Below are 12,170 nucleotides of genomic sequence, written 5' to 3'. Positions count from 1 at the left end.
CGGCCTTTTTTTTTTTTTTTTGAGATGGAGTCTCGCTCTGTCGCCCAGGCTGGATTGCAATGGTGCTCACTGCAATCTCAGCTCACTGCAACATCCACCTCCCAGGTTCAAGCAATTCTTCTGCTTCAGCTTCCTGAGTAGCTGGGATTACAGACGTGTACCACCATACCCAGCTAATTTTTGTATTTTTAGTAGAGACAGGGTTTTGCCATGTTGGCCAGACTGGTCTTGAACTCCTGGCCTCAATTGATCCACTTGTCTCAGCTCCTCAAAGTTTTGGGATTACAGGCGTGAGCCACTGCACCCGGCCTCATGTGCTTATTTTTATTTACTGTGTATCTCTTCTTTACTGAGATGTCTGTTCATATCTTTTGCCTGTTTTCAAGTGGGATTGTTTGGCTTTCTTTTTACCATGGTGCTTTTTTTTTTTGAGACAGAGTCTTGCTCTGTCCCCTAGGGTCTGGAGTGCAATGGCACGATCTCGGCTCACCGCAACCTCTGCCTCCCCGGTTCAAGCAATTCTGCTGCCTCAGCCTCCTGAGTTTACAGGCGCCCGCCACCACGCCTGGCTAATTTTTTTATTTTAGTAGAGACAGGGTTTTGCCGTGTTGGCCAGGCTGTTCTCGAACTCCTGACCTCAGGTGATCTGTCCACCTTGGCCTTCCAAAGTGCTGAGATTACAGGTGTGAACCACCGTGCCTGGCCCATGGAGCTTTTTGAGCTTTCTTGATACATTTCCAACGCTAGTCATTTACCAGATCTGTGACTTGCAAATATATTCTTCCACTCTGTGGCTTGTTTATTCATAGTGCAAAAGTTTTTACTTTTCTTATATTCCAGTTTATCGATTTTTTTCATTTTATGGATCATGCTTTTGGTGTCAAGTCTAAGAACACTTGGCCATCTCTAGGTTTCAAATAGTTTCTCCTGTCTTCTAAAAGGTTTAGAGTTTTACATTTTGCATTTAAATCTGTGATTTATTTTGAGTTAATTTTTGTATATGTGTAAGGGTTTAGGTTAAGGTTTATTATTTATTTTTGAGATGGAGTCTTGCTCTGTTGCTCAGGCTGGAGTGCAGTGGTGCGATCTTGGCTAACTGCAGCCTTCACCTCCCAGGTTCAAGTGATTCTCCCGCCTCAGCCTCCCAAGTAGCCGGGGATTAAGTAGCTGGGGATTACAGGCACGTGCCACTATGTCTGGTTAATTTTTATATTTTTAGTAGAGACAGGGTTTTGCTATGTTGCCCTGGCTGGTCTTGAACTCCTGGTCTCAAGTGATCTGCCCACCTTGGCCTCCCAAAGTGCTGAGATTACAGGTCTTTGCCACCACACCCAACCAATGTTTTATTATTATTATTATTATTATTATTTATTTATTTTTGAGACAGAGTCTGGCTCTGTCACCTAGGCTGGAGTGCAGTGGCATCATCTCGGCTCACTGCAAGCTCTGCCTCCCGGGTTCACGCGATTCTCCTGCCTCAGCCTCCCCAGTAGCTGGGACTACAGGCGCCCGCCACCACACCCGGCCAATTTTTTGTATTAGCAGAGACGGGGTTTCATCATGTTAGCCAGGTTGATCTCGATCTCCTGACCTCATGATCCACCGGCCTCAGCCTCCCAAAGTGCTGGGATTACAGGTGTGAGGCACCTTGCGGGGCCCTGTCTCCATTTATTAATGGGACTTCTGTAACCTAGAACTGTCCCTTGTCAATTATGTAGTTCCCCTGAAATGTTATAATGGAGAAACTGAGGCTCAGAGAGAAGTAACCACGCAGGTTGCACGTGGTGGAGTCTAGTGGGAGTCCTGTTGGGTGACTCAAAGCATAAGCCTGGTTATGTCCCCACCAGGTGGAAGCCTTCCCTGACCCCCTCCCCAGCCTGGCCAAGCCCGATGCTTGCTCTAGGCTCCTGTAGTGCTGGGCACTCACCTCTCAGCAGTGCAAGGGGAAGAGGCCTCCAGGTCACTCCTGCCTGTGGCGTAGAGCAGGCATGAAGAGCAGCTTGGAGCACCTTAAAGGCTGGGGCTGGGTGTGTCGGTGCCTGGCATGGAGTCCAGAGGCCTCTGGACTTGTTAGAAAGATGATTTCAACATCTTCCCTTAGGGCCCTCTATCATGTTCCTGGCAGAAGTTTAACACTTGGTCAATTAGGGAAATAATGGGAGACAATTGTGGTGGTTCATGCCTGTAATCCCAGCACTTTGGGAGGCCAAGATGGCAGGATCATTTGAGCCCAGGAGCTCAAGACCAGCATGAGTAACGTCGTAAAGCCCCATCTCTACAAAAAAGTAACAAAAATTAGCCAGGCATGGTGGCTCACACCTGTAGTCCCAGCTACTTGGGAGGCTGATGGCTTGACCCCAGGAGGCAGAGGTTGGAGTGAGCTAAGATCACACCACTGCACGCCAGCCTGGACAACAGAGCGAAGCCCTGTCTCAAAAAAAAAAAAATTATTGGGCATAGTGGCACATGCCTGTGGTCCCCAGCTGCTTGGGAGACTGAGGTGGGAGGATCACTTGGGCCTAGGGAGGTCAAGGCTGCAGTTAGCTGTGATCATGCCATTGCACTCCAGCCTGAGCAACAGAGCAAGACTCTATCTCAAAAAAAAAAAAAAAAAACAATAAAAACAAGATAATGGGGTCCTGTCAGAGCAGCTGAAATTCTGAGACTCATCTGTTTGCATGGAAAAGGGGAGACATGGATGGAGTCATTCCCCACCCCTTTCCCCACGGGAGTAAAGAGACTGTACCAGACGGCATTGTGCATGCTTCCCCAAGGACCACAGGCTATGCCAGGTGAACGTCCTGCTTGCCTGTGGGATCTGGGCAGGCAGCTTCCCAGTCGGTGCCTGTACAGAGTGTGAAAGGGTCAGATCCCAGTGCCCACCCTGCCCCAGCCCCAACACACTGAACAGTTTGCAGAGTCTGGCCTTGTGGTCACTGGCTTGGGAGTACATTTGACAGCCTCCGTCTGCTGCCTTGGGTCCAGGGAACAAGGTGAGCTCTGGGCCTTCGAGCAGCTGCCTGCACCTGCTGTCATGGGTGTTGGGGACCATGCGTCTATGAACCAGAATATTGCTTTAAATATTTTGGGGAATTATGAAAACCCTTGAATCGTTGCCACCCTGGGTGGCTATAAAACCAAGTTCTGCATCGTTTTCCTCATCTCTAAGATGGAGATAATGTTACTTACTTCAAAGTTGCCTTGAGAAAATACATGAGATAATGTTTGGGGAAATGCTTTGTCAACCACTGGGGTTGCCCAAGAGTAAAATACGTTGTTGATGAATTGGCCCCGGTGCAGAAACGTGGCCAGCATGAGTTGGGCTGTGGAAACACTCCCAGCCATGGTGGCTTCTCCTCCGCCCTGGGGGACCTGCCTGCCTCCTGCTAGAAGAGTCTGGAGGCTATGGGAGGATGGCCATGGCCGTGTTTTGTTAGGAGGCTCTGGAGCAGGAGGGGTGGCTCAGCTAGGTCCCCCCACTTTGTAGGAGGTGGGGAGACAATGTGTTGATAGGACCTGGCTTTGAGTCCTGGCTCTGATTTGGGAGTAAGTCACCCACATCTCTGGGTGCATTTCCTCTTGTGAAATAAACAACCTTCATGAAGAATGTGAAGGGGCCCTGAACGCCAGGTGGGCGTGTGCATGTGAGTGAGCAGAGCCGCAGGAGGAAGCTGGCCTGCAGCCTTCACCCAGATCCCAGCCCTGGCTCGGGTCTGCTCCCCGGGGTTGCCCCTGTGCCTGGGAGTCCAAGCTGGGGGCTTCTCAACACTGCCCTTAGTCATGAACAAAACAGCCTTCGACATCCCCCCGCACCTTGCTTGGAAGGTGAAGATTTAGGCGTATTTGTACTTCCTCTGGTCCCCCCACCATACCCCATGTCTACTCATTTAATTTGAGATGATAGACAAAGATGATGGTTTACAACCCAAGTCTTTTTCAAGAAGTATTTCTGGCGCTGGTTTTCAGTTTTGCAACCATACTTACAGGAGCTATTCTTGGACTTGTCACTGCGTCTCTTTTTCAAAGCTTGCCACCAGTCTTTATATAGACACCTTCTCCATGTTTGAATTTCTTTATATAGACACCTTCTCCATGTTTGAATTTCTTTATATAGACGCCTTCTCCAGTTTTGAGTTTTAATCTGGATTCGTGTCTCGATTGCTGTGTTAAGAGATCATGTATGTGTGGGAAAATAGAAATGTAAAGGGCTCTCCTAAGGTGCACACTTACAGCTAAGAGCCGACATGGTGGTGGAGATGCTGCGGCCGTTGGCGAGCAGCCCGGGGTGTAGGCGGGCAGTGCAGACAGACAGCGGGCGCAGGATCCTCTGCGTCACGGGGCCAGGCTGCAGGCTGCTGCACCTGGGAAGGCCCAGGGAAACCTCCGTTGGTGTCAGGATATTCTGACTTGAATACCAGCTTGCGGATTTGAAAGGGACCATGAGATCATCTAGATTGACCTCTGTTCAGACCGAGATGGTCGGGGTTGGGGTTGGTTCATTTTCTGAGCTCATTTTTGGAGCAGGGAACCCACATGGCTGGTTGGCGGGGGGAGCTGGTGTTCACGCTCCAGCCAGGCTCTTTCCTCAGTACCCACACACCGCACTTTGCATCTTTTAAAATTGTCGGGTGTTCCTCTGGTTGCATTGCAGGTTATTGCCAGAGTTGGTGATTTGGGCAGAGGTGTTTGTTGGATGGCATTGACCAGCCTTTCAGCAGGTGGCTGTACTGAAAGGGGCACCCCATCAGGGCTGTGGGTAGAGGGTACGGCCAGGCTCCTGCCTTAGTCTTCTTGAGCCGCTATGACAAAATCCCATAAATCGACCACCTCCTTCCTCGCAGTTCTGGAGGCTGGGAAGTCCAAGATCAAGGTGCTGGCAGATTCAGTGTGTGGAGAGGGCTCACTTTGGTTCATAGACGGTGCCTTCTCCCTGTGTCCGCATGTGGTAGAAGGGGCACGGCAGCTCCCTGGGGTTCCTTTTATGAGGACACTAATCTCATTCATGAGGGCTCCACCCAGTATTCTTTGTTTCACTGTGAGGCACCTCACATTTTTGGAAACAAGCAGTGAAAATCAGTAGATAGGCCAGGCACGGTGGCTCACGCCTATAATCCCAGCATTTTGGGAGGATGAGGCAGGAGGATTGCTTGAGGCCAGGAATTCAAGACCAACCTGGGCAACATAGGGAGACCCCATCTCTACAAAAAAATTAGAAAATTAACCAGGTGTGGTGGTGCATGCCTGTAATCTCAGCTACCTCAGAAGGCTAAGGCAGGAGGATTACTTGAGCTCAGGAGGCAGAAGCTACAGGGAGCCGAGATTGTACCACTGCACTCCAGCCTGGGCAACAGAGCGAGACCCTGTCTCAAAATAATAATAATAATAAAGTTAAGTATTATAAGTGGGCTGGGGCTGTGGGATCTTGCCTCAAAGAGTAGGCAGGAGGATGAACACGTGAGTGGTGAGAGACCTGCATGTTCGAGGATGCGGAATGGCTAGAAGTCTCAGAACTGGAGAAGGTGTGCAGGCAGACTTTCAGGAGAGGTGGCACATGGGCTGGCTTAAAAGATGAGAGTTTAGAGTGCACAGATTGGGGAGGAGCCACAGAGTCTCCAAAACAGCACAGCCGGATGGTCGGGGAGTGGGTCAGCCGTTAAGGGGGAGAAATGGCGAAGAACGCACACAAGCCCTCGGAAGGAGGCCTCAGCAGTAAGTGGTTTTACTGGCTCCGGGATATAAAGATGTTCAGGCCCAGCAGGAAGTTCCCGAATGTCTGTTGTTTGCCCACAGTTCCCAGTGCTGCCTGTATAGTCCCAAACAGAGCTGCTGTCCCCAAGGAGCCTGTGTTCTAGGTGGGGTAGGGGAAACAGTTAATAAATACATGAGTGAATCGAGTTAGTCAGGTGGTGTCAATGTAATGAGTGCTCTGGAGGAAAAGAAAGGAAAGCAGGGAGTCAGGCATGCCCGGCCTGAGAGAGGCTGACATGTCTTCATGGTGGTCAAGGTAGAGACCTAAAGGAATGATGGGAGGGAGCTGTGTGGCTGAGCAGAGACAGCTAGTGCAAAGGCCCTGTGGCAGAAGCAGGCTTAGTATGTTCAAGGAACAGCAAAGAGGCCAGCGTGGCTGCAGCTGAGGATGGAAGTGGGAACTGTAGGAGCTGAGAGCCTAGAGGCCAGGAGGTCTTATCAAGTCCTTGGGGCTGTTGCGAGGACTATAGTTTTTACTCCAGGGGAGCTGGGAGGTATTGGAGAGTTTTGAGCAGGGGCAGCCTGGTCTGGGTAATCCTTGGAAGACTCACAAGCCTGCTCAGTGGGGACTGGTCATTAGAGGCAAGGGCAGAAGCAGAGAAACTGGTCAGTGGCCTGTTGCCTCAATCCAGGGGAGAGGCTGGCTGGGACAGGGTGATGGTTGGGGTCAATACAGACGTGGTCGGGACGTGGGTGGAGAGACGTGGAAGATTCCTTCCAACACTGTCACTTGCCCTGGGAGGAGACTCACATTGCAATTTCTTCTCTCTAGGCTAGCTTGTCACTTACTGCAAGGGTTTCCCTCAGGGAGCCTCCTGCTGCTGGGCACCATGACAGTGAGGGGGGCTGTGCTGGCCCCAGATCCAGCGTCGCCCACGACCGCAGCAGCCTCGCCCAGCGTCTCCGTGATCCCCGAGGGCAGCCCCACTGCCATGGAGCAGCCTGTGTTCCTGATGACAACTGCCGCTCAGGCCATCTCTGGCTTCTTCGTGTGGACGGCCCTGCTCATCACATGCCACCAGGTACCCAAGCCTCTAGAAGGGTCCAAAAAGGTTCCTGGCCCAACAGAGTGGGAGTTAGGCTAGGCCAGGCTGTGCTGCAGTAGTAGGTAAGCCCTGTGTTATCAGAGGCTTTCCTCGATAGAAGTCTACTTCTTGTTTTTTTTTTTTTGAGACAGAGTCTCATTCTGTCACCCAGGCTGGAGTGCAGTGGTGCAATCTTTGCTCACTGCAACCTCTGCCTCCTGGGTTGGAACAGTTCTCCTGCCTCAGCCTCCCGAGTAGCTGGGACTACAGGCATGCGCCAAGAAGTCGCCTTCTTGCCCACGTCCCAGGGCCCAGTATGCAGCACAGGTTCCGATGTGTGACTCTGGCATCAAGCCTCGCCCATCTGACACCTGGCAGCAGGGAATGTGTGTAGGCACTCTGGATATTTAACCACCTCCATCCAGAGGCGACACTCGTCACTCTGTTCACCTTCCATTGGCTGGAACTAGTCTCGTGTCACACCTAAGCGACAGAGAGCCTAGAACCGCAGGAGCACAGGGACAGGGACCGCTTTGCAGTTGAGAAAATGGAGAGCCAGAAGGGGAGGGAAAGAGGAACTAGCCCGGTCACTTGGAAGTTGGTGGCAGACTGGGACAGAAGTCAAGTCTTCCGTCTCCCTGTACTCGAGGCCCCAGAGGAGGCTGATGTGGGTGGGGACCGGCCTTGGCAGCCTGCAGAGGTTTGAGGGTGGTCCAGTGGAGAGGGGCAGGGCGAGTCCGCTCGCGTTCCCCAGTCAACCCCTTGCCAGATGCCCTGTGTCCCCATCCCTTTTAGAACCCATTTGCGTCCAAGGCTTTTGGCCCACAGCAGAAGGAGAATATTTTGTTCTTTTCCTCCCCGGCCCAGGTCTCAGCTGGGCCAAGTGTGATGTCATGAGAGCTGGGACGAGGCACCCAGGGGCTGCCGGGACTGAGGACCGTGGTAGAGCAGCTCTTGGCATTTGTGTGTAGCTTTTACTTTTTTCCTCTGCTTCCTAAAAGTAGCATTCATTCTTCTGACTTCCTGGTGAGGTAGGCAGTGCTGCCTCTGTTTACCAGATGGGAGGAGGAGGCACAGCCTGAGGACATCCCTGCAGCCACTCAGCCAGGAAGTGCGTCCACCTGCCATAGAGTGAGGGCCCGGTCTGTCTTGCCATAAGTTAAGGGACGGGGCAGGGCTGCAACCCAGATGGCAGTGATTTAGCTCAGTGCTGCCACAGTCACAGCTGGAGAGAGGCAAAGGGAAAGGGCACACACGGATGGCCCAGAGCTGCCCGTGTGTGAGGCCCCCTGGGGAGCTTGTGGAAACTGGATTTCCATCCTCGTCCCTGGCCCTCCTGTGGTCTGGGGTGTGGGCTCACCGCCACCTGCACCTGCAAGGCCGTCCCGCGAGCACTGCTGCATGCACTCCACGAGCCTTGTGCATGCCCGCTGGTCTGAGTCTCACAGTGGCCTTGGGAGGCAAGTGTTGTCATCCCCTTTTTGCAGAGCAGGGCTCTGAGGCTCGGGTAGGTCCCGTGCATCGGGTCACAGGGTGGCAGAGCTGGAAGCCCACCTGCCCTCCCATTCCTGCGGACAGGAGGGTCCCCCGCTGACCCCGCACCTCTGCCCCCAGATCTACATGCACCTGCGCTGCTACAGCTGCCCCAACGAGCAGCGCTACATCGTACGCATCCTCTTCATCGTGCCCATCTACGCCTTTGACTCCTGGCTCAGCCTCCTCTTCTTCACCAACGACCAATACTACGTGTACTTCGGCACCGTCCGCGACTGCTACGAGGGTGAGGATGGGGGTGGAGTTGGGAGGGCCGGCTGGGGGCCAGGAGGCTGGGAGCCGCTCTCCCCACATTCCTCCCCGAGGGGCCTCACGAAGACTGTCTTGACACATCCCTGGCTTCTTTACCTGCTACAGGGTTTCTGTCCCACATTGACAGGTAACAGCACATGCAGCCACAGTCTCACCTCACAGTTGCCTGAAGCAGGGACCCTCCACCTGGGTCTCGTTTCTCAATGCTGGCATCTCGGGCAGGGTGGAGGCAGTAAGCAAGTGGTCTGTTTGTAGAGACCCCAGGTGGCCCCAGGTGCAGTTGGGTAGGGACCAATCCAGGGATCCCTGGCATGTCAGTGGCAGGGCTGGGCATCTGTCCCTATGGGTCTTAATTCTGAGGGCTTTGTCCCATGAGTGGGTGCCCTACTGCGCCACCCAGGAAGAAGACTCGATTCCTTTCGGGGACTTGGTTCTGGATGTGGAGTGGGGACATCACCTGCTGCCGTCCTGAGCTCTGACCACAGGCCAGGAGCTGGGTTGCCAAGAGGAAAAGCCAGCCTCACCCCTGCTGCCCTGAGGGAGTCTGTGACCCCTTAACAGTCACCACAAGGAGACCAGGATGCTGCTCTCACGGGAACTGGCCTCTGACCTGTCTTGGGCAGGTCCCAGGCATTCCTCCTCCATCAGAGGCCAGCGATGCCCAGGTCTGCCCTGGACAGGCCAGCAGGAATGGAGAGGAGGGGTTCCTCAATTCAAGACCCCTACACTGGGCCAGGTGCAGTGGCTCACACCTGTAATCCATTACTTTGGGAGGCCGAGGCGGGCAGATCACCTGAGGTTGGAAGTTTGAGACCAGCCTGACCAACATGGAGAAACCCCGTCTCTACTAAAAATGCAAAATTATCTGGGCATGGTGGCGTGTGCCTGTAATTCCAGCTACTCGGGAGGCTGAGGCAGGAGAATCGCTTGAACCCAGGAGTCTGAAATTGTGGTGAGCCAAGATCGTGCCATTTCACTCCAGCTTGGGCAACAAGAGCAAAACTCCGTTTCCAAAAAAAAAAAAAAAAAGACCCCCTACATTGATACCCATGCTATTCTCAGAGTGTGAGGTTTCCTGTCTCCTACCCACACCTGTGCTGCTGGGTTTAGATAAAGTGGCTGGATGTGGTTTTCCTCATCTCAGGCCGAGCAGCTCCGGCCGTGCCCGGAAGTTGTCTGTTTCCGTGACCTGGGAGGATGCTGCCCCCGGCCTGTACTCTGTGGATATTGGGGTGAAGCATGCTCATCCCCCAAGCAGCTGGAGTCTCTCTTCTTGTCTATGTTGAACCTTGTGTATCCCTGAGAACTCACAGGGCACAGGAGATGCCTTTAGGTTTGGCAAGAAAATGAAGTCGCTGAACAGGAGGATATCGCACCCCAGCCTGTCATATTTCTGCGTGCCCACCCCCAACTGCGGCCATATCAGGCAGGTGCTTCCCAGCCTCAAGGGCTTGATGTGTGCCGTGTCCCTGGCCTGGGAAGCTCTTCTGCTCTACGTGGGGTCCCTCCTTTCCATCCGTCTGTTCCCCACCACTGTCACTCCCAGCAACTCAGTAACTTCCCATGTTCCCTCCTCGCCGGCTGGCGTTCCATCCTGTCCTTCCAGGTGAGAATACTGAGGCCAGGTGGGGACCTGCTCAGGGCTTAACTGGGGCTCTCGTGTCTGATGTTCCTGGAAGCAGCCAAGTCTCCAGGGAAACCTCTGGGTCCCTGGGGCACCGTAAAGGCTGGAATTGGCAAAGGGTGGGGCTGAGAATCCTCTTCCATTCAGCTGCCAGCCTCGCATGGGTACCCAGGGGCAGCCTCTGTCCACCTGTTCCTTCAGAAGCACAAAGCTGTTCCCTGCCAAGGCGGCCTCTCCGGTGTGGTCGGGGGACAAGTGTGGGCTCTCTTCTCGGCAGGACCCCGAAGACAGGCGCATGGCAGAAGGCGGGGCACACAGCCAGGGGAGACTCTGCTTCACCCTTACTCCGTGCCCCAGAGGCGGCAGCAGATGGCTGGCGGGCACCCCTCGCTCCAGAAGCCTCTTTGTTCAGGCCCCGCCTGCCCTGACCTGCCTCCCAGCCCAGGGAGAGGTCCTCCAGGAAGTCGGCCGCCCTGTGAAGCACATCTCCTAGCAACGCGATTATCCCTTTGGCCTGGCCTCTCCCAGGGAGTTTACAAGCAGCACAGCAGCTGCGGTGAAGTTCAGGCTGTCCCCGAGTTCACCAGCTTTTTTTTTTTTTTTGAGACCGTTGTCAGGCTGGAATGCAGTGGTACGATCTCAGCTCACTGCAACCTCCACCTCCCAGGTTCAAGTGATTCTCCTGCCTCAGCCTCCCGAGTGGCTGGGACTACAAGTGTGTACTACCACACCCAGCTAATTTTTGTATTTTTAGTAGAGACGGGGTTTCACCATGTTGGCCAGGATGGTCTCAATCTCTTGACCTCGTGATCTGCCCTCCTCGGCCTCCCAAAGTCGTGGGGATTATAGATGTGAGCCACCATGCCTGGCCAAGTTCACCAGCTTTTAGCATTAGAGGCAGTGGGGCCTCCTCCTTGGCTTGTCCCTGCACCACTGCTCTGGGTCCTAGCCCCTCTCTTGTAGCTGCCTCTGTAGAGTCAGTGATGGGGCAGTCCCTTAAAATTCATTTTTTTTTTTTTTTTTTTGAGACGGAGTCTCGCTCTGCCGCCCAGGCTGGAGTGCAGTGGCCGGGTCTCAGCTCACTGCAAGCTCCGCCTCCTGGGTTTACGCCATTCTCCTGCCTCAGCCTCCCAAGCAGCTGGGACTACAGGCGCCCGCCATGTCGCCCGGCTAGTTTTTTGTATTTTTTAGTAGAGACGGGGTTTCACCATGTTAGCCAGGATGGTCTCGATCTCCTGACCTCGTGATCCGCCCGTCTCGGCCTCCCAAAGTGCTGGGATTACAGGCTTGAGCCACCGCGCCCGGCCTAAAATTCAAAGAGGTCCCCCCATGTATTTCCCCTCCCACCGTTCCTTCTAAGTGCCCAAGAGGGACCAGGAGGACCTGGGAGGAGCAGGATTCGCCTAGGCTGGAGAACCCTGCAGGTCCGGCCAGCCTCTCCTGAGGGCCCACTCAGAGCTGGGCACTGCAGTCATTTGCTTGCTTGCTTGCTTGCTTTTTTTTTTTTTTTTTTTTTTTTTGGAGATGGAGTCTCGCTCTGTCGCCCATCCTGGAATGCAGTGGTGTGATCTCGGCTCACTGCAACCTCCGCCTCCCGGGTTCAAGCTATTCTCCTGCCACAGCCTCCCAAGTAGCTGGGACTACAGGCGCACACCGCCACACCCGGCTAATTTTATTTTTGTATTTACTAGAGACAGGATTTCACCGTGTTGCCCAGGCTGGTCTCAAACTCCTGAGCTCAGGCAATCCGCCCACCACCTCGGCCTCCCAAACTGCTGGGATTACAGGCATGAGGCACTGCGCCCGGCCACTTTTTTTCTTTGTTAACAAAATTCTGCTTTTAAAAAACACTGAAAAAATTTACGTTTATTAAAGTAATAGAGGCATATGGTTGAAACACGAAACTCCTCTAACTCCTCACTCCAAAGTTCACTGTGCTTTCAACTCTTTCAGCTGTTTTCTTCCTA

The 12,170-nt window shown here is 53.5% G+C and overlaps 1 protein-coding gene across 4 annotated transcripts in view; it reads left to right on the top strand.

The window, feature by feature from the left end:
- The window catches only part of TMEM184B (transmembrane protein 184B), a 56,372-nt gene that overhangs the window by 21,648 nt on the left and 22,554 nt on the right, over window positions 1-12,170 (top strand). For 2 of the 4 annotated variants that reach the window (XM_033189392.1, XM_033189376.1), the window contains exons 2-3: window positions 6,521-6,770; window positions 8,388-8,553. In XM_033189392.1, the coding sequence (XP_033045283.1) occupies window positions 6,579-6,770; window positions 8,388-8,553 (358 nt within the window). In that variant the 5' untranslated portion in view covers window positions 6,521-6,578. Of the gene's footprint in view, window positions 1-5,688; window positions 5,710-6,520; window positions 6,771-7,645; window positions 7,737-8,387; window positions 8,554-12,170 lie in introns of those variants that run through there. The other 2 variants (XM_033189383.1, XM_033189401.1) reach the window with 2 other exon arrangements.

The sequence above is a fragment of the Trachypithecus francoisi genome, unplaced genomic scaffold (assembly GCF_009764315.1).
Source record: "Trachypithecus francoisi isolate TF-2019V2 unplaced genomic scaffold, Tfra_2.0 Contig01580, whole genome shotgun sequence".
Taxonomy (NCBI): Eukaryota; Metazoa; Chordata; class Mammalia; order Primates; family Cercopithecidae; genus Trachypithecus; species Trachypithecus francoisi.
Note: the sequence above shows the minus strand (reverse complement) of the source record. Positions and strands in the feature narration are given on the sequence as shown.